Source organism: Thunnus thynnus, chromosome 23 (assembly GCF_963924715.1).
Source record: "Thunnus thynnus chromosome 23, fThuThy2.1, whole genome shotgun sequence".
Taxonomy (NCBI): domain Eukaryota; kingdom Metazoa; phylum Chordata; class Actinopteri; order Scombriformes; family Scombridae; genus Thunnus; species Thunnus thynnus.
Genome location: NC_089539.1, coordinates 19,665,538 through 19,688,058, shown reverse-complemented (window position 1 = coordinate 19,688,058; position 22,521 = coordinate 19,665,538). Strand labels below are relative to the sequence as shown.

General features: G+C 39.5%; 2 protein-coding genes and 1 long non-coding RNA gene across 3 annotated transcripts in view; 2 read left to right on the top strand and 1 right to left on the bottom strand.

Moving 5' to 3' along the window:
- Positions 1-162: 162 nt before the first annotated feature.
- Positions 163-2,741, bottom strand: LOC137176198 (transcription termination factor 2, mitochondrial-like). Its single transcript, XM_067582331.1, has 2 exons — positions 2,651-2,741; positions 163-1,804 (listed from the first exon to the last, which is right to left on the bottom strand). Exon 2 carries the CDS (start codon positions 1,782-1,784, stop codon positions 645-647), a length of 1,140 nt encoding a protein of 379 aa, XP_067438432.1. The 5' UTR covers positions 1,785-1,804; positions 2,651-2,741; the 3' UTR covers positions 163-644.
- Positions 2,742-2,821: 80 nt separating this feature from the next.
- The window catches only part of LOC137176200 (uncharacterized), an 84,709-nt gene continuing 65,009 nt past the window's right edge, over positions 2,822-22,521 (top strand). The window contains exons 1-2 of the long non-coding RNA XR_010925821.1: positions 2,822-3,135; positions 4,990-5,074. This is a non-coding gene — a long non-coding RNA (uncharacterized lncRNA). The remainder of the gene's footprint in view (positions 3,136-4,989; positions 5,075-22,521) is intronic.
- Positions 8,704-10,838, top strand: tnnt2c (troponin T2c, cardiac). The gene has a single exon (XM_067582152.1). The coding sequence runs from the start codon at positions 8,930-8,932 to the stop codon at positions 9,773-9,775; it is 846 nt and encodes a 281-aa protein (XP_067438253.1). The 5' UTR covers positions 8,704-8,929; the 3' UTR covers positions 9,776-10,838.

The following is a 22,521-nucleotide window of genomic DNA, read 5'->3' as shown; positions in this document are numbered from 1 at the left end:
CAGATTGTATTACATTTAAACTTTGGGAAAGAATTCCAGTAAAATAAACCCAAAACACAATTGAATGTAAACTAGATTGTGATTATAATACACTATAAACCAGTATTTGAATTAGCCCATTGGTAGATTGCTTTTTGTCACTGATCAATGAAACTAAAAGACTTCAAACTTTCACATTTATTTCTCATCTGACATGCAATTACTACAATGAGTTTAACTACAGTAGTAAATCTCAGTAGTAACATACCAAAATGACAGGCAACCATTGGAAGTAATTGATATAGACTACTGCATCAATGACAATACATTCTGTGACATATTTGTCTATAAAATACTTGGTTATTCTCCAAATCTAAGTTAAGATTTTAAAGCAGTCACAGTGTTATGTAGTATAGTGTTTTAAGTGCCCTCAGAATCAAATCAAAGGGCACAGATGAAGGTTTTATAGTAAAGTTGTCATCAATACAACAAGTATTGCAGGAGGTTTGATATTTCAGATTGCCTCCTTTCCTTCCACACCTTGCACGAAGGTGAAGATGCGAACCTCTTTGCAAAATCAGCATCAAACAATCACATAAACTTTTTTTTTCCCCACACAAACCGTCCATACAACAGAATACTGCAACATGTCAACAGTCTGAAAGTCACTCTTCGGCAGATCTAAGGGGAGCTACGGGGTTGAAGAGCGGTCGCCGTGTCCTGAGGTGCAGCTTGTCGTAGCTCATCTCAAAGTCCTTCTTGGTTCCCACAATAACGTCCAGGCTGCCACCACGCACATCGTAACCGTAGGAGGCCAACTTCTGGATCCGATAAAGCACAATCTGCGTGGTGAGCTCCAGGACATTTGGAGATTCCTTCACCTGCTCCATGCTCACTCCCGCATCCATCAGCCCCTGGAAGCGCCCGATCAAGGTGGGCAAGGAGTAGTACAAAACGGCTGGACAAAGGATCACAATTTGTTTGAGTTCGTCTTTGGAGCAGGCGAGAGCCCCTTCAATATAGCCCAGCGCTTGGTGCATAGATTCAGGCTGCAGCTCTGCAATGGAGGCCCTGAGGCTGGAGACCAGGCTGAGGAGCTCCTCCGTGGTGAAGCCCTGCTCCCTCAGGAAGCCCAGACTGTCCCTCCAGGCCTCCGCAGGCCGCAGCAGGATGTACGGGTTCTGGCTGAGGAGCTTCTGCAGCCAGATGCGCAGGTTGCCTTCATCTCCGCCCAGGTCCAGGTAGGTCTCCCTCAGTGTGTGGATAACCTCCTGGTTGCGCTCCACAGGCCGACTGAAGCTCTGCGGGGCGCTGGCCATCAGCTTTCCAATGATCCGCTTGTTGAGGCGCAGGCTCCGGAGGTAAAGGATGTTGGCCTGCTGGTTGCTATGGTGAGTTAATGTGAAGAAGGAGGCGGGAAACTTCTCAATGATGCTCATCAACTCTCGCTTGTTGGGGCACACGGACACCCAGAGGTCTCTCTGGGCAGCTACGTCCTCTGGCCGACACAGGACGGCCTCAGGGTGAGTTTCCAGGATGCTGGCGATTACTGTTGCGTCTGCACCCATGTCCCTCAACAGGTCAGCAGTTTCAGACACGTACGCAGTGCTCTCAGACAGAACCCAGCCCTTAACCTTGCGTACCTTTCTGATGTCCACAGACAGTTCGTAAAGGGAGTCCACTGTGTACTGGTTTTCCAATCTTTTGTTGGGAGAAGTCACTGTGGAGGAAGAGGCAGACGGTGGGAGAAGGAGCCTCATCCTCTGGCAGTAGGTGCACAAGGAAGCAGTGGTGACACGAAGCATTGTTGATAACTGTAGTGGATCTGTGAGGAGAATAAAGCATATCTATAAGTACAATGAACTGGTGGCACTCTTCCCGTAAGTGTTAAGTAGCCCTAATTTGAAGAACTGAGATAATAGTCTACATCAAAAAGCATTGCAGAATCTATTCATTCTACGCAGAAAGCAAAAATGTGTTTTAGGTTTTAACTTTTGGCTAAAAGTAAAGAATTTTAGAAAACAGGGTTAGGGTTAGGGTTAGGGTCATTGCAGATTGATATCTTTGGTAAAGATTCATAACAATAAAGTTAAAATGTCAGTTACAGTTACACTTACAGGTGTTTATGGCCCATAAAGCCAAAGTTCACAATTTCTTACACTGAAGAGAAACTTAAAATTACATTATGACCCTTAAATGCTTTGATTGTAGACTCAGGATCCACATATTGTACATTCTGTCATTTGACCAAACACTGTATTTTGTTAGTTATCAGCGAAATATATTGTAATTACTAAATATTGCAGACTCACAGCTTTGAAATGACACCACAAGACAAGTTAAAATAAACAAAGCTCTCAGTTAATTTATGTTGCAATGCGTGAAACAACAGTTCAGATTATTAAAGTTTTAGTTTGAAGCAGCTCAGCAGCTGTCCTGAGCTTTCAGAGACTGGAACAATCACAGGGAACACTGTGTACTGACTGCTGGCTTCTACATGAGATGTTACATGTTATGCATGTATTGTGTTGCACTGGCTATGTAACAGTGCTCACCAGCACTACATACTATCACGAGCTAAACATTCACAGTAAATGTAATAACAGCGTCTAGATAACGCAAAGAGCATGTATAATTTGTATTAGATTAAAAGTAAAACCGATTATTTTACCAGATTTCCAGCTTGCAACCGTAGGACTCCTCTTTCCACACCCACCGTTTTGCTTTCATAACATGAGAAGAGCCTGTGGGCGGAGTCAAACGCATGACACGCATGTGACTACGGGCATGTCTACATGGTAACCTAGATTTGCGAAAGATCTCGCGAGAGTGAAAATTTTAACCCAAACGATGATCTTTCCCTAACTCCACCAAAGTGTTTTTTGTGTCTAAACCAAACCAGATTCTAAATCAGCTTTGTCACATCATAAAACATAATTATTTTGTACAATGACAAACAATGGCTAAAAATCTCGCGAGATGTTCTCACATCTAGGGTTACCATTTAGACACTACCGTGTTAGGTCAGCCAATGCTGCACCGCCCCCAACAACAACCTTCATGCTCGCCTTTGATAGATAGACAAACACTGTATTGTGTAATGCTGTGTAATATTGCACTTTTAAAGCCGAAGATGTGAACGTGACCTCGCTTGCTGTGAGTTTCTGTCCACCCCAGTGTAGAAACAACCCACAACTTGAATAATTATCTAACTATAGAAATACTTAGTGCTGCCATTAGCGAACACTGCTGCCAAGAAAAGACTCGAATGGATACTTAACATGAGTCATACACACTGCAGATAATTAAGAGGTCTAAAAGCCTCACATTAAGCCAGTAAAAACTACTTAAGTTTAACTGTAATACTCTGTCTCAGGGGTTTAGATACCTCTGGTACTCTTAAAGTAATTTATCACCATGATACTTAAAGGACGGGTTCACAATGTTATCTTGAAACAACAGTCAGGTGCCCAAATGAACAATGAAACAGGGTTTTCTTGCTGTAATCATTCCTCCTGTTGATACTGATGCACTTACAATATAAGTGATGGGGGCCAAAATCCACAGTCCTCCCTCTGTGCAAAAATGTATTTAAAAGTTTATCTGAAGGTGATATGAAGCTTCAGTCGTTCAAATGAGTCAAATCAAGTAGATATATTTCATCATTACAGTCTCTTAAGTGCCAAAGTCCCTTTTTTGTCACTATACTTCCACCGCAACTCAACAGAGAAACACAAAGAGGGAATTTGATGCTAAAAAGACTGTAAATGTGGCAGATATCCACTTGATATGACTGACTGCTGAACAGTACATTGAAAGCACATTTGAAGGGGATCTTTTAATAGCCAGTATGAACAGGAGGAATGATTACAGTGAGGTAAACCTCTTTCACTGTTCATACGGACACCTGGCTGTTGTTTTAAGACAGACTTGAAAAAATGTGAACCTGTCCTTCAATGACTTTTCCTAATATTATGAGAATAACTTATGAACATGATGACACGTAGGAAATTTTACCTGATAACATTCATGTGCAATATATGTGCTTTATAATTTGGTTTTCACACACCACTTCCTCTCCTTAACCCCAAATCTATTTGTTTTTGTTTTATTGTACATCACTAGGATTTTACTTTCTCTTCATTAACATCATTTATAATATTCAAAGTTTCAACAACACAATATAAAATGCCACAGGGGGGAGACGAAGAACATGTAAACAGAACAAAGGGCACAAAATAAATACAAAACAAATGTAATGAGAGCAAAGCTAAGTAAATTGAGTAAATGAGGGGAACAAACAAAAAATGAAAACAAATTGTATCTGTTAATTAATCTGATGGTTTTAACAGCTTTTTTGTTCAGAGAAGAGGAGGTTAATAGCTATTGACATCATTCATGAAAACAGAAAATAATGGTTTGCTTCCATTGGATTTTGATTTCTGGATGTAGTATTATAGCAAAATAAGATTAATCACAGTCAGAGTATTCTCTATGAAAATCAGTATATCCAAAAAATAATCTCAAAGAAGTTAGTATAGAGATACACAGAAAATAATATCCATGACTTGCTTTCAGAATCACGATTGGACATTGTACATTTTTTTATCTGTCAATGATATTTTGGCAAACAAAAAGAATATATGCATAGCATGTATAACGTATAAAACATGAAATATTTTATCATTCATATTAATAATAATGCTTTATAGTCATTTCTGTTATTTGTCAACCTCATTAAATGTGTAAGGCCAGTTTGTGGGAAAGCGAAGGTAACACATTTCTACAAACTGGGTTTTAATGAAGTCAGAAGAAACGTAAAACACATTTACATAGAAATAAATGTGGATTTTTTAAAAATAATGATAATCATAATTACACATACTGTACAACAGATCTTTGAGACCCCAAACAATGAGGAAGTAAAGCCAATGAAACAAAAGGGTTAAAGTCAACACAATAAATATTAGCAACAAGCCCAAATTAATTCTTTTCTTCTTTATTTCTCAGCACATTTAACTCCGGGGAAACACAATGTCTCCAAATCCACATCTGGCTGCTGCAGTCAGAGTTTATGTTGAATGAGTTGTGATGGGTGAGTAAATATTTTATTTTTCTCTTCATTTCATTGTTATTTCTCTTTTTAGTGACTGCATATTTAGATATAGTCCTCAAATAAAAATACTTAAAAAGTAGTGTTGGGTCATTCATGAAACCAGATACACAACAAAAACTAACGCTTGGTCGTCTTACCTCACTTGTGAGTCGCTTTGGATAAAAGCGTCTGCCAAATGACAAAATGTAAATGCAAAAACAGACACATATATAGTGAATTGAAGACAGTATTTGGCATGCCATAGTCTATAAACCTATGGTCTTAATCTGGCTGTTCAATTAATGTCCACAATCTGGCAGGAATAGTGACATACAACATAAAGAGGAGAGAAATGATATGTTTGGGAGACATTTAACTGTACTGCATAATGTTGACCAGAGGGGGTCACTGTGCCTCCAGGCTGCAAACAGTAGCCTGTTGACATTCAACTGCTACTTTCTTGAACTAAACCATACATTTTCTGAACTTTACAAAGACTTTTCTTGTCGAGTGAAGGACATCTCCATAAGCTCTCAGCCAGAAGTCTGCGTGGACGCCACTGGGTGATGAAGGAAAATCGAAGATGAGAATTTTGAAGTTAGAAGCGGGAGAGCCTCAGGGAAAAGAAAGGAAAAGAAAGTTGATTCATTGAATCATAGTGAGAGTGAACATGAAAAAGAAACATGGTTGGAATGAAGATTCAGGGTTTGAAAGAAGGTGCTGGATGATGTGGAGCTTTGTCAGAAAAGCACACTGTGGCAAAGTGAATTAAGAATGAAGTGGGTGAAGTGATAGAAAAGGATGGAATGGATGGAAAAAGCCTTGAATATCTTGGTGGGTTTGGAGATGGACGTGTACCCAGTGGCATGTTTTCCGCTCAGCAAGAAAGCTCCAATAAAAGGTGTTGGAGTCTAACACAGAGTGGATGCAAGGAGATTTAAAGAGTGTAAAGAGGTGACAGACAGCTATAGAATGAAGAAGTTTGACAAAGTTGTTAATCAAAAGTGTGAAACTAAATCTGTCATACTTCACTTTGATTTGGAGTACTTGCCTGATAGGAGTGTTCTTATCCAGTGAGGCAGTATGTTCCCCGAAACTTTGCAGTGCAAGAACTGTTGGAAGTTTGGTCATAGTTTGTTTGTATGTAGGAGTGATTTTGCCTCATGTGGGGAGAATGATTGTGAAGGAGACTGTAAGAAAGATCCAGAGTGTCTTCTTTGCAAAGGGAATCATGCAGAATGGGAGGCTAACTGTCCAAAGAGAGTAAAGTAGGTAGAAATAATGATGATCAATCAGTCAAGAAGCATGATGAGTTTTGCTTTTGTAGGGATCAGTTGAAGTTTGTGGCCTTTGTGGCAATTAACTGTACTGCTGGAGTAGAAAGGAAATTAAATTGGAGAAAATTGACATAATTGTAGATGCAGCCAGGAGATTTCTGGATGTTGTGGAAGTTTCTGGAGAAGGTGTGCAGCAGCTGTTGAGAGAAACTTTTAGGCTCTCTCAAACTCCTGAAAAATAGAGAATTTATAGTGTGTGATTAGGAAATGGGTGGGAGATTTTTAGTTTAAATTCAGTAGATGGTGGTAATGCGACATTTTGGAAGCCAACCGCCACTAAAAACCAATAAAAAGAAGAAGACTTTTCAAAGAAAAGGCTAAAAGCACTGGTTTGATTAGGACATGGCATCACTGTGAGTAGTGGATATTAGTATAGTTGCAACTGATATAGTGGAAACAATTTATATTAACAACTTTTTAAAAGATTTCTAAGATGTCCCAGCAAGGCATTTATGCCTTTGAAGAGCCTCTGTACTGATTTTTCTCAATTTGATAGCAAAAATTTGTAAGCATAGTTTTAATCTGCTTCTTTATGTTCATTTTGAACTGTGTGAAACAGCAGAGCGTATTGCTATTTATAGGCCTGGTCATTTGTTGCTTTTCTCTGCTGATAGACACAGTTGTCCCTTGCCACCAGTAACCAAGACTGCCTTGATTATACTGGAACCACCTGCTGTCCTCATGTTGTGCACAGGCATGTTCCAGTAGAGCTCAGTCCACTCTGGGATGAGACAGGCATGGGACACGTTCTCGTAGGCATTAAGATTTGTTTAGGCCACAATTAGCCTATCTTCACTCAGTCGCAGCACCAGAAGATTTATTATAAGACTGAAATTTAACCCCCATAGAGATGTTATCTGCCACATACATGTACCGCAGGATAACGTCAGGAGCTTTATCCTAAGGAGGCGCATGTAACAATTTAATTGGGATTCTCAGACACTACGGAGCACCTGTCTCTTCCTGTCAGTTATCTCATCATCCTAAAACTGCGTTTGTCCTTTTCCACTGATAACTCAAGACTTGGGAACATAAACTCTTGACATCAGTATTTAAATGTTGCAGCGTGGGAGCAATTACCATTTAATCCACTCAGCGCTTAAAAGCAGAAAGCCCCTAAAAGCAGGAATGTTTTAATTACATTCCAAAGTGGAGACAAAGCCAGAGCAGTAAAGCTCATCTTGCACGTCATTGTTCTTAGTGAAGGTCTTCTGTCTGTGGCGCCTGTCTTTCTTTAAATGTTGTTGTTGTTTTGTTTTTTTACAGAAATAACCCTTGGTATTAGAGGTGCAGCATTTAGTTGATTAATCGATTAATCGAAGTGGATCGCCAGAAAATTAATCGCCAACTATCTAACTTTGATAATTGATTAATTGTTGAAATTCTATGATTTGACAAAACAAGACATTTTAGTCTGTCTGCATCTTGGACTTTGGGAAACAGGGATCGACATTTTTCTCCATTTACTAGACCAAACATCTAATCAATTAATTGAGAAAATAATCAACGGATTAATCTATACTGATAACTATTGGTTGCAGCTCTAGTTGATACACAAATACCAATAATTAAAATACATTGACTGACTGCTATAACAATAATAATAATAATTACAAAGTGCTTTACAGATATAAAAACTGAAACACTGGAGTTAGATAGATAGATAGATCAAATGGCCTATATGCGTTCATTGACTTGCAGGAGAAAGAAAACATAGAATGTAAATATAGTTCAGTTTTTCCTAACTCAAAAGCAACATTAGTTTGTTGGTGCTACAGGGCACATGCAGGATATTCAAAGTAATAGCTCATTTTCGAAAATGCGACAGCTGTAACTTGCCCTCATTAAAATCCTCATTGGCTCTCTGACGTACTAAAGAGACTACAATTTGCCTTGTTAATGGAAGTTCTTAAGCACGGCATGTTTTGCCACGGTGGCTTTTAAACTATCATGATGGATTAGCAAGTTTGCTAAACTGCGCACACTATGGATGATCCATAGGCTGTCCATAGAAGTCGGTTGGATGATCTATAGTTTAGGGGGGACTAGTTTTCTCTATCCATCCTCTGTGTTTCTGCTTCCACAGCTCTATCTCTTATCAGCGCCGGCGGCTCAGTAGGCCTTTAAAACTATGGATGGTATTTGTTCTGGATGATGCTATGTGTGCATCTGTTGTGCATCTGAAATAGTCTCTCATCTTGTCCTTACAAAGGAATGAGGAGGGCTGCAGGGTCAGAGTGGAGCATGGGGGTCTATAGGGGATAAGTGGGGGTGTGTGGGGCTGACAAGACTTGCTGAAGGAGAAAATAGACTATTCCATCTGTCTCAAAACCCGCCCTTCTGCTGACCCACACTCTGGAGACTTTGATCAGCCTACGGTCACATGGTTAAGCCAAACCTTTAAAAGACCCCCCGAGCAGCACACCCAAGACCCCAGTCATCTCTTGTGTGCCAGACACCAGCTGGTCTTGGTGTTCATCCTGCTTTCTCTTCCCTGGAAAGCCTCCAAAGTACCATCATGTCAGACACTGAGGAAATTGTGGAGGAGTATGAGCAGGAGGAGGAAGAAGAAGAGGAGGTGAATGAGGAGGAAGAGGTTGAAGAAGAAGAAGAGGAGCAGAGAGATGATGAAGCAGAGAAAAAAGAAGAGCCTGCAGAGGAAAATGAGCATGAAGGAGAGTCCAAACCGCGACATAAGACAACTTATGTGCCAAATATTGCTCCTCCAAAGCTCCCAGATGGCGAGAAGGTGGATTTTGATGACCTCCATCGCAAGAGACTAGAAAAGGATTTCAACGACCTCCAGAGCCTCATCGAGCTGCATTTCTCCAGCCGCCAGAAAGAAGAGGAAGAGCTGGTCGCTCTGCGTAACCGCATCGAACGCCGCCGATCTGATAGAGCAGAACAGCAGCGCGTCCGTGCGGAGGAGGAGCGCGAGCGCCAATCACGGCTGGCCGAGGAGAGGGCGAGGCGCGAGGAGGAGGCGGCAAAGCTGCGCGCTGAGGAGGAGGCCAAGAAGAAGAAGATATTCACAAACAAATCATTCGGTGGCTACCTGCAGAAGGTTGACCAGAAGAAGGGCAAGAAGCTAACGGCCAGAGAAGAGAAGAAGAAGGCGTTGATGGAGCGCCGTAAGCCGCTCAACATTGACCACCTGAACCAGGAGAAGCTGGCGGAGAAGGCGCAAGACCTCTGGAAGTGGCTCCATCAGCTGCATGCTGAGAAGTTTGAGCTGGCAGAAAAGCTCAAGAGGCAGAAGTACGACATATACGTGCTCCGAAACCGAGTCAGTGACCACCAGAGGGGCTCCAAAGCATCCAAGACCACCCGCGGGGCCAAGGGCAAGTCTGGCTCCTGGAAGTGAGGACACAGGTCCAACTGGACAGCCAAGTTGTTTTTGGACTATTTGGCTTGTATTTCCAATTTGTATTATATAAGATATTATATCAGATTAGACTTCGTGTATTATCCGCGATTGTTCTAACTTTGAGATGCTGGTATTTACCAGTCTGTTTGTTCACAAGCTGAGGCTGACGAGTTTATTGAATGCCTGCAAACATTTTCCAAAGATATTCAGAATTTTGTCAACAAAGGTTTCAGGTCGCCAAATGGGGGGGAGAAATTTAATGTGTTTGGAATAAATCAACTCATTTTAATTGCTTTTAGAGTCAAGTGACATCATTTAATCAAATATTGATTATGTTTATGGTTATGTTGACCGGGTTGTGTTAAATGTGTGAAAGAAACTTAAGTCTAACAGGTGTTGTGCAGCTGACTTTTTAGGCAGCTAATTTAGTCTCTCAAGCTCAAGACTAGCAGTGCAGGCCTGCAGTGTTTTTAGCAAAAAGACCCAACAGTTGACTGACAGGTGAAGCCCAGCAGCGGAAGAAGCTTCACAGAGGGGTGTTTGATGTCTGCAATAAGCTCCTCAAAATATTAAAGTACAAATTAAATGTTTTGTAGGGCTTTTCAGTTTTTCTAATCCTTTTTTGCAAGTTATGAACAGATCAATCTTGCTTATTTTAGGCAAAACATTATCAAATTTATTTTGACCACAATTTCGTGATTCGTTGAACAAATTGACTAATGAATCGGCCAAAGTGACATAAAACCTGAGAACCTACCTGAGAAAGTGTAAAAGACTTTATTCACATGTCTACACAAACATACAGTACATAAGAATGGAGCAAAAAAATTATATTGGCATTACTTTGCAAAATAATTCAGAAGAAATAAATATTTTCATTCACAGATTCAGGATTCTTTAGCAAATGATGCATCACAGGAGAAGCTAGTAAACACATTTGCTGCTTATTTAATAGAAGAAAATGTAACATCACGAAGTTCCCAGTTCCACGTTATTTCCTCACATCCTCTCCAGTTCTAATTTCTTAGTTATACTGCATTTATAAAACCTTCTTATTAGAACTACGTGGCTTTAAAATTATCATAATCTTAGATCCATCAATATAAACCTTAATGTGACTGATTCAAATATATTTTAGAGGCCTGGTGGGCAAGCAGTCTGTGATGCATCCTTTTCTCTCTTTCCTGTCACTTTCTGCTGCCACATGATGAATGAATTATTTGCCACAACATCAGTTAGTAAAATATCATCCCATTTCAGGTCAAATGTATGTGAAAGTGTTTAGTAGTAACACATCATGTCCACTAGATGGCACTAGAATACCAGTTTGTAGCTTTTAATGCTGGAAAAAGTACATTACATAACTAAATGTTTACATATGCAATACATATTTTGTTACTCATTAAATAATACAGTTTACTCAGACAGACAAGCTTTTAAACACCAGTTATGTGGTTGTGTTTAACTTTAAAACTACAAGGAAAGCCTTTATATCCAACATAACATTTAAGTAACACTTGTAACTAAATAATTGCCAAAGTACTTCTTGTCTTTGTCAATGCACACAGGTTATCCATTTCATGTTCAGACAGACTTTTTCAATGCACAGCAGGGGGAAAACAACCTCTTAACCGACAGTTATTCAGTGAACTGCAGTGAAAATATATGTCAGACCAAGGTACAGGAACATTTCTCTTCCCTGCGGCTTTTGATTGTCACCCAGGCTTGGACTGTCAATGCCTTACCGCTGTTTTGCTCTCATGGCTGTGACAAGCCATTAAAAGCCCCCCCAGACATGGCTGTATGCCGGCAGGTTACCATAGAGACTGGGAGAGGCCATCTATGCTATCAGGTCTCAATACACCCCCCCCACTCCTCTCCAGCTTCAACACGCCCACTCGCGCATACACCCCGCCACTTCAGCCTAAAGGTGTGGGGATTGTATTGATGATGGTGTAAAAAAAAAAAGCCTGACTCGACACCATACCGGAGCATCAGTCGGCCACCTAAAGAACAAAATGTTCCCAAAAGTCTGAAGTAAATTGGACGACAAGTGGTTGCTCGGTGGTGATACAGTTTATCTCCCTTCCCCGCTGCTCTGTCGAACCATCACAGTGGATGGATCCAATTTAGGTTTAAAAGGAAGCATGCACTTCATGGTGATGCACACAGACTTGAAACATATCTATTCATATCAGAAAGGCTATGTGTGTGTGTGTGTGTGTGTGTGCACGCACCTGGAACAGCAGCTGCAAGGTCATCATGAGGTCGTTGTCTGCTCATTACTACCCAGCAGAGACTAGAGGATAATGTAAGTGCTTCATGATTGACAGCACCCGGGCCACATTCTCAACCCTGAACAGGAACTATGATATTTGTATTTAAATTAGCTGTTCAGTGGTCTGTTATCTGTTGTTTGGCATTGTAGGGATGTTTTTTGGCCTCAGTGTTTAAATATTTGTACTTTCAGCAGCACAAAAAATGTCCTTTAAAATCTTGTTTTCCTTCAAACAGGATTAGAGATCTGCCAACAGAGTGAGACATCTAGCCAATTTAACTGTTTCACATCTAGATATCTGACTATAATGGTATTTTTTTTAAAAAAAAAAAAGATGTCATAGCTTCTTGATTACTGGATGATAACACACAAATTGCACAAGGAGAAGATTAGAGTCCTGTCAGCTGATGTTTTGTTGTGATGATATGATACTACATATCAATGCTCGGAGCAGGCATCTCTCGTTTTCCTATTTAGCTGTAAGTCCTTTTTTCATCACAGCCTAAAGCACCTAAAGATATAAACACACTATAAATAGATCTTTGTGTCAATCATGGCTGTGGTGCAAATTCACCTTGCTAGAGGTGCAAGAGTGTCACAGGTGGACAAAAACTGTAAATTTTTATTTTCATGAAATGAGTATATCCACACCACTCTCATATCTAAACCCATGTAAAACCACATCTAAACAAATGAAATATGACATGTAGGGGTGTGCCTGAATACAAATACATTATTCGGCAAAGCACAAATAGTGGGTTTTATACGAATATTTGTTTCATACAAATATTTTAAAAATTATTTGTTTTTGGGAAGAAAAAAAAAAACCCATGTCAAATACCAGTTCGCAGGTCGGTTACGTTGTTATCTCAGTATCTCTCCTCTGCTCCACTGTTACATCTATCAGGGGTAAGTCCCAAGGGACTCTCCATAACCTGTTGTTCCCCTTCTCCTCTCCTCAAAGTTAGGTTGTAAAAAATAGGCAATAAATGAAAAGTGCAAAGCAAGAATCACCCTTGAAGTTCTTCTACATGTTACATGGTGTGCTTTCTCTGTGTTATGGGTGTATAAATAGGTAGAGGTCTGCCTGCAATGAGTCAAGGAGCAAAATTTTAGCTCAGTAGTCAGCGCAGTCGTCTATGATCTGGGAGACTCCAGTTCGAGACCTGGTGTGGGGACCTCCTTCGTAAGGTAGTTTATTCACAAACACTTATTTTAACCCTTTAATTTTCTAAAATTAAAAGTGTAATAAAAACAAAAACAGGATTTTTAAGCTTCTTTCCACTTTTATTCGAATACAAATACAAATACAAATAATTTTGCTGCCTCAACAAATACAGATACAAATACAAATACTGGGCTCTCTGCACATCCCTAATGACATGTTAAATAGTGAGTTTTGTTGAACCTTTGGGACCAGGCTAGCTGTTCCCCCCTGCCACCAGTCTTGATGCTAAGCTAAGCTAACCAGCTGGTGGCTGTAGCTTCATATTGAGAGTAATATCATCTAACTCGCATTTCCCAAAATTTCCTTGAAGCCTAATCCACATGGTGCCTACAAATAACACCACACTCATTTAATGTGAATTGTTGAGGCTATTATGATCACCATTATTACTCCATTATGGACTGTACAAATGTACTGTACTAATGGCTAAATTTCAGAAGTTTTTCTTTTTGAACTTTACAGAAAATGTTATATAAACTCTTAGCAAGAAAGCAAATAAGCAAATTTCCCAAATTTTTACCCCCAAAAAGCTTTGACAACATTGTTAGAACAACCTGGTTAAGTTAACAGAAAGCCATTTAAAAGGCTTTGGTTATTCTTCTATCAAACAGGTTGCTAAACCATAGAAACAAGTCACTGCTTTTACTCTGCCTGAAAAGGTTGAAATTGGTTATGATGATTCTCGCCAAACAGAGACATAATTACAAAAATAGTTCACATAAATATCTGAGAATATAAACAGCAGCTGGCAAAGGCTGCTGCCTGCATGTAAATGTGTTCAGGGAGGAACAATATAATACTGGCTTGGCTGGCTGTGTTGATACAGTCATAATCTCTAAATTTCCCGTTTGTCTGTATGCCTGTGTGTATATTTAACTCCACAGTATCCACCATAAAGGCTGTCAGTCTATGTGATGCAGTCACTCACGATTCCTTTTATTTTGTTTTTACAATTTTCTTTAATGACAATTAAATGAGATTATGCCTGTTGGTTAGCACTGCGAGAGATAAAAACACATTTTCAGACTTATCCCCCTGCTTTGTGATACAGCAGCAAACGCCTGTGTACTTTTCCATTTATAACATTTCTGTTTTATCTTGTTTTGCTGCAAATAACCTTTTAACATTCAGTGAAACCAAAGACAGATCAGTTCCTTGCTGAAATTAAAAAAACATAAAGCAACAAAGATTACTTGTCACATTATTTCAGCTTTCATGCCATAAATGCTTTTATTCAGACAGGCAGCCTGATGTTGTTTTGAATTTGTTCACTCATTAGTATTGAGTCGATTAGTCCGCAAACTACAAACTAAGACATAGAAATTCTCTGAGGAAGAAAGGTATTATGTATTCACAACATCAATAATCCATAAAGATATTTGCTCTTAAATGTAACCACAGAAAACTGCAAATCTCTGATAGGATGGTGGAAATACTCTCAATCTTACTCAATTAAGGCAAATACTTTTTACTCCACTATAGTTATCTGACAACTGTGGTCACGATTTTACATTAAAAAAACATATAATGTGCAAAGAATGAGGCAAAGTCAAAGATTAAACTAAGAAATAGAACAGAAAGCCTTTATTGTCATTGTAGATACAACAAAATTTGGTTGGTGCATTAAAAAACACAGTACAACATAGTCTCACACAATTACACAAGTCCTAAAATAAATAAATACATTTATATAAAATGGTAAGGTGTATCAATTAAAATAGGTGTAGTATATACTGGAGTAGTATGAAATATTGCACATAAATAGATGTGATTGTTGCACAGCGTGAAATTCAAAAATGTTTTCACTATCCTGAGATCTATTGAATATTAGGTTCTTTAGACTACAGTGAAAAACGTCCATTACAGCTTCTCAGAGTCCAAGGTGACGTCTTCAAATGTCTTGTTTTCTTCCACCAACAGTCCAGAACCCAAAAGATATTCAGTTTACAAAAATATAAAACAGAGAAAAGCAGCAAATCCTCACACTGAAAAATGTTGCTGTAATGTTGATGTAGCAATGATACAAAATCTCAATTAATACTGTACCATATATTTAATAATATAACACTCCTTAAAGGGTCATTCTTCATAATGAGAATTTTACTTTTGATAGTCTCCCTCCACTCAAAAATGTGGTTTTCTTCTTGTTCCTACAGTTGAATGTTTGAGTTCCACTTGTGCAGAGTTTGACACCTGAAGGCTGTTTTCACATTCATCTGCTGAAAGTGGAAAGTTTCTCTGTGCTCGTTGAAAATCTTATTGTTAGGGGCGAGCCTACGAGCATGATTTTTGACAATTAGCTCTGAAGCCAACCCCGGTCTGTTAGTTAACTTAGAAAAGTGTAATGTGGAAATTTGAAGCCGCCAGCACACAAACACTGACAAGGACCTTTACAGTGAAGTAGGAGACATCTTGTGTCCAGCAGTTACACTTTTGAAGTGAATACATTTGCATATCAATAGATTATAGATTTTAATGAGGGACTAGGAGTCAATGCCATTTTAAGGGTTTTAACATGCTAATTATGCTTTTTTTTATGGAAAAAACATATCAGACACATTATTCTTCCAAGCAGAATAATTTTGTGTGTCTTAAAAGTCCAGTGTGTAGAATTTAGTGGCATCTAGAGGAATGGACTTGGCAGAAATGGAATTTAGTATTCATTAGTATGTTTTAATTAGTGTATAATCACCTGAAAATAATCATTGTGTTTTTGTTACCTTAGAATGAGCCCTTTATATCTACACAGGGGGCAGGTCCTTTTCCACGGAGGCCACCATGTTGCACCGCCACGTTTCTACAGTAACCCAGAATGGACAAACCAAACACTGACTCTAGAGAGGACCTTTCACATTTTTTGCGAGTTTTGTGTCCACCGTAGTTTCTCCTACACACTCAGAAGGGGAGGTTGAGGGGAGGGGTATTCAGTTTGTTGCAATCTGCAACCTCACCACTAGAACTCATAATAAACTCATAATATATAAGAAAATTTCATGGATACTTTAATGTCTATATTTGGTTTGAAGTTTGAAGTTCTCTCTTGTAGGTGGTTTGCATTTTTCCTAATGGTAAACAGACTTTTGTGTTGTCATATTATAAACACACACATGCACACAGGATGCCAATTGGGAAAGCAGCACAGAGCAATGCTTGAGCTCCAGCTCTCAGGATGCCTTTAGCCTGTGGATAAATTAGCCTGCCCTGGAGACAGTGCCATTTGGGCTTATCTCCAGCCTCCTCCAAATTGAGGTGGGAGTTGGTAGCAGCCAGAGGTATAAAGGAGATTTAGCCTATCCGACAGGGCATTAATCTCTGCACCTCTTCAGCATCCTCCAAGTTTTCAAGCTCCGATCCCTCTGGCCATATAAAGATTTGATGTGGCCATGCATCCTATCAGCACCTCATTGCGACCCTCGGAGAGTGAGTTCATAAGTACATAGCTTTAGTGTCTGTCTGTGCTGGAATGTAGCTATCAGTCTTTTATTAGTGTAGATGAGAATAGTAACAGTGGAGCTTTAATTGCTGTGATACTCAGCCAGCCCCCCTTAACTGGAGGTTCAGCTTAATCTGAAAATCGTCTCTGTGCTCTGCTCACTGTTGCGACTTAATTAAAAATGTGCAATTTTCTGTTTTTATGACAAATTCATATGAGTACTGTACTGTATGTCTCTGAAGAGCACTGGTGACTTTTGTTTTCACCAAAGGTTGTTTTGGTTTTCCAGAGCTCCACTAAGCTCCACTAATGTGTCGTTGGTTCCACCCCTTCTCTTCACATACATCATCATACATAAATACATACATAAATACATAACATACAAATTATACAAACAATCAGCTACCATAAAAATCTAAAGATTTCGAAGCAGAAGAGCAAAAACACCCAAATTAGCAGCTTTGCAAATATAGAAATGTAACAGCACCAGGTTTTTATATTTGTTGCTTTTTATTCTAAGCAGCTAAAGTTTTCCTCTCAATTAAAAATTTCAGCTCCTTTAATGAGCAATTTTGACTGATATAATGCACCTGGCTTTGCATAGCACCTGTTGCTTCAGTGCTTTTTGGCAAGCTCTCTCTGTTCTGTACTGATTCAGAGAAAATCTTATTAAACCTTGCAGTCATTTTCCTGTTTACATTCAAAACATTCAGTCTTCTCAGGAAATAATATCTCTTGTTGCCCCTTTTTACACAATGTGAAGTGTTAGCTACTGTTTAAATCAGTGGCTCCCAAACTCTTTTACTTGAGACCCTTTAACATGAAGCAATATCTCCCTGTAACCAACCACTAGTCATAGGTTGCATGTCGACGGGATAAGTTGTGAGCAGTTCAATCTAAGAGAGATTTTCCCCTCTCAGCGTTTCATTTGAGTCTTTGGTATGGGCCTGGATTTCACTACAGTATTTCACAAGAGAGAAGAAAAGATAGGAGAAAAATCCAAAAAATGAACTGAATTTTGTGTGTCAGAATTCTTTTCTTATACAAGTCTTTAAATCTTTCAGTAGTACCTTTCTGATCCCCTTCAAAGTACTCTCTCTGAGATGTGATACACTTTTCCCATTCCTGGAGACATTTCCTTTAGTTATCTTTTGTCACCATCTCTGGAATCTTCTGCATTTCTTCCTGGATTTCTTCCACGATGGCGAATCTTCTCCCTTTCAGTCCTAATTTTAGTTTCACCAAGCTGTAGGCATGCTTCTGTGCTACCAATGGGGATAACCTCTCCTGATTACAAACCTGATTAAGACCCAAAAAAAAAGAACAGCTACATGCTGAATTTCATTATTTTTGTGGCATCAAACCAAGGGGCAGGTTGATGCAGTTTCATCATGTCAAAAAGCTGGTGAAGCAGTTTAACTTTAACTGCACTCAAACGTCTTTATATGCTCATCAAACCCAAGACTAGATGGCAGTGATGCCATATCACCTTTTTCAATAAAGAAAGCTGATGCTCTTAGATCATCTTCCTGTTTGTGTTTGATAATAGCACTCATTCTCACTTTTTCTCATTTGATGTGTGGGAAATGTATTGGACTGTAAGATGGTATAGTCATGTAAAGTAAACAGAGCCAGTAAGTGAGTCATTTTGAGTGTGTGTGTCGTTCCTGGGTGACAGGGAAACACCATAAATATAAAGCCATGCCGTTACCTAACAGCTTCCTAGCGGTGCCACCCAGCCGCCCACAGGCACATTGTAAGGACGCAGGTCAAACTATGACTCACCATTTAAATGTAAGAGCTCAGGCTGTTCATTCATGGAAATGCAGCTCAAATACAATGCTGACATCAGACATCTGTTTACTGCTGTTAGCACAGGCTTCAGACTAAGACGCTGGTTTGGGAAATACCATGTTGTTTATGGTGGGTTTCAAAGAGCTCTAAGAATGACTGTGTGTCAAACTCAACACCATGCCAGAGTCTTTATAGAGTTGTAAGACAGTGTTAACATTGTGTCAATGTTAGATCTATGACAGGACAAGCAACTCTTTTGCCTTGATGCCAAACAGTGGCTTTTGATTAGTCAAACAAATCAAAGTAAAAATACCATACATATGGCAACATCCCTCTGTCAATGTTTAGAGTAATTCTACTTCTTCTACTTATACTTTGTGAGTGTCAGTCTTGTTTAATTGTACAAAAGTCTGAAGAGTTTTGGTCCTGTTGTAGAGGTGATATGGCTCTAATATGGGAATTGAGTGATTTCACAGGTTGGAATTGTGTGAATATAATGTTGATTTCCAACTCCAGTGATTATTCCATTGGGGCTACAACTAACAATTATTTTCTCATTTAATCGATTAATTATTTGATCTATAAAATAAAAGAAGAAAATAGTGAAAATTTGCCATTACAACTTCCCAGTCAAAGGTGACGTCTTCTTGTTTTGTCCAACCAACAGTCCAAAATCAAAAGATATTCAGTTTACTTTCAAATATAACAAAGAAAAGCATTAAATCATCACATTTGAGAAGTTGGAAACAGCAAATCTTTTGCATTTTTTCTTTAAAATAAAACAATGAATTGATTATTAAGTGAAATATCAACAATTACTAGATGGATTGCCATGAAATCTTGTACAGATATTTACAATATTTTGACAGCAGCTAGATGGATTGGCACAAAATGTGGCACAGACATTCCCAGATGATGTATTGTAAAAACTTTGCTGGTCCCCTGACTTTTCATCTAGCGCCATCATCAGGTCAAAATTTCCATTTGCACAATACTTTGGTTTATGACCGGCAAATGTTAGCATGCACGTTAAATTAAGATTGTGAACATGGTCAACATGTTAATGTTGTCATTATGAACCCTAAACCCCAAATTTAGGCCATCTTACAAAGTAGTTGTCTTTACAGTGAGTATTATTGCCTCACAGAACCACCAGCATTGGTGTGGTATTAGGGACTGTGTCTAAAATGTCATGCAAGTTGGTTTTGTGCGCATACGACTGATTAAGTGTGAAGAATAGAATCCCTGAAGACAACATTTCTGTGTCAGAATGTATTCATTGTTTGTGCCTGTAAACGTGGAAGAGATCTGACGTCTCTATCTGTATTTATGTGTTCTGCTGGCAAATGTTTCCCTGTACAGCATAGCCCACCTGTTTCATTTGGACATTGGATGTGTCACCGGTTATGAATCGCCTTACTGCTGGATGAGCCATACTGACGGAATGAGCAGCATCTGATAAACGGCTGCATTTAGATTCAGGCTCACGTCCTCCGCGGTGTCCTCTCTGTCTCTTGAGTGATTCATGCCGACTCCTCCACCTCTGCTCACCATGTAAATCAGCAGAGCAACTGGAGTGGCCTGATCGCACAGAACCTTCTTCTCCCAACCTATTATTACCACGTCTTCCGGACACTTTGATGGCAGTGATGATAATACCGCTGCTCACACCTGTTGGAGCCACATTGAAACCTCGTTTCCCATCTCGGTGGCACTTACAATGTCTTAATTACCATCCTCAGACTAATTTTAAAACAGTGCTAAATACAAGAGAGTATCAGAAGCAAACAGCAGCAGGGACGATTTCACAGGAGAGAAAATCTTCAGAGGGCCTTATAAAGCTTGAGTCTTTATCTTAGGCAGTGTGAGAACGCTCATTAATATTAATTTTCTTATAATACAGATAAAAAAACCTTTTGGTGGTGAAATAAAGACATTTGTGTATGATGGGGGAAAAACAGTCTTTGTGCATTTGAACATTCATTAAAACTGGAAGCAGGGGTAAGGCTAGCTGCTCTGTCTAAAGGGAAAAAAATCTACCCACTAGCACCTCTAAAGCTCACAAATTAACATGTCAAATTCTGTTTATTTAACTCTTACAGAAACTGGTACATCTCCCCCCACCTAAAACACACATCTTTTAATTTTTACACTGCAACTTCAGTACGGATGACACAAACAGGATATAAATGCAGGTTAATGAAAATAAGCGCACTCTGTGATTGGCTATATTGACATTTAAAAGCTTGCCGCACAACTACTCTGATTGCGACATTTAAAACATTCACACATTTAAGGTTAAAAAGTTTCACTTCTAAATATGAGTCCACATCATGGTTATTCATGAGTTGGATGTTTCTGTCAAGACAAATCAATTGAAGGAGCAAGAGTAATGAGAGAGGATTCCTGTGCTCTTACCCATGGGGTAAAACGTCTATTTATAGCCGCTCAATACGTTTCCCCTCCATGTCGCCTCTGTCTAATGCTTCATAAAGCAAGCTTTGCAACCTTTCATCTCCTCTCTGTTAGTGATGGTCATGGCTGGTTCCAGCAGGAGCACTTGACACTATGCAGCTTCAGACGCTTTCAGTTTTGTCCTCTTGGTATTTTAAATGGTTGAGCAGGTTATGCTGAAAAGTAATTGACAAGATGCTTATTAATTATTTATTCGTAAGATTACAGGAAATCAAAATTGGACAAATCTGCAACCAGAATGACAAATGCTTTTTCACAACTGGAAAAGCATTGACCCAGCCATCATGACTATTGACCTCCAGCACATCACTTGCATCAGTGGATGAACTAGTGGAGCTCTACAATACATCTCTGAGCCATGTCTTTGATTTTCATGCCTCTGTCAAGACGCATGAGGTAATTTTTTCATGCTCTGCTCCCTGGTTTACTCATGCAGAAAATAAAAACAACTGGATGTGTCCTGGAATGATGCTTTAGATGCTCCGGGCTCACTGTCCATAAACTGGCCTTCAGAGAACATCAAAGGACCTTCTCAAAGTCCCTTAAAGATGCTCTTTCACAGTTCTACTCCAACCTAATTAATAACAATCCTAAGCATCTTTTTTCCACCGTAAATCATCTCCTGAAACCACAATCATCAGCAACTGAGGCTACAGTGGAGCAATGTAACAGCTTCATTGACTTTTTCAGAGCCAAGGTCAACAACATCCGCTCTCTGATGTCCAGCTCTTTCTCTCTGCCTCCTACTATCATCGATCCACTGTCTGGGAGCTCACCATCTCTACTCCATTTTATTGGTGTCAGGCAGAGCCACATTGAGGAAATCCTCAAGAAAATAAAACCCTGTACTTGTGCCCGGGACCCCATTCCCACAGCTCTGCTCAAATCATACATCCCCATTCTCAGCCCCCCGATCACCCAAACTGTCAAACCTCCCTTTCCTGTCCAAGGTGTTAGAGAAGGTGGTTGCTTCTGAACCTCAGGACCAACTTAAACACAACAACCTATTTGAAAAATTTCAAATAAAACTCAAATAGTTCTACCCAGGGTTGTGAATGACCTGCTGATGGCAACTGATGTCCCTGTGGTGTTCCACAAGGACTGGTTCTCGGCCCCATCCTGTTTACCCTCTACATGCTCCCCCTTGGATGTGTTATCAACAGACATGGAATGTCTTTTCATTGCTATGCTGATGATACCCAGCTGTACATCAAAACTGCCCAAAGCCCTTCTGCACCCATGTCACACCTCAGCACCTGTCTTAAGAAGATAAAGGCCTGGATGAGAACAAATTTCCTCCAGTTAAACAGCAGCAAAACTGAAGCGCACCTTACTGGCAACCCACACCAGATTCAGTCATCCTCCATACCTCATCTCACCTTTGATGGCCAGGACATCCCCCGTTCTACCTCAGTCACTAATCTGGGTGTTAGGTTTGACCCTCAGCTGACTTTTGATGACCATATAACCATATAACCATATACCATACATCTATGCAAAACCTATTTCTACCATCTCAAAAACATCTCTAAACT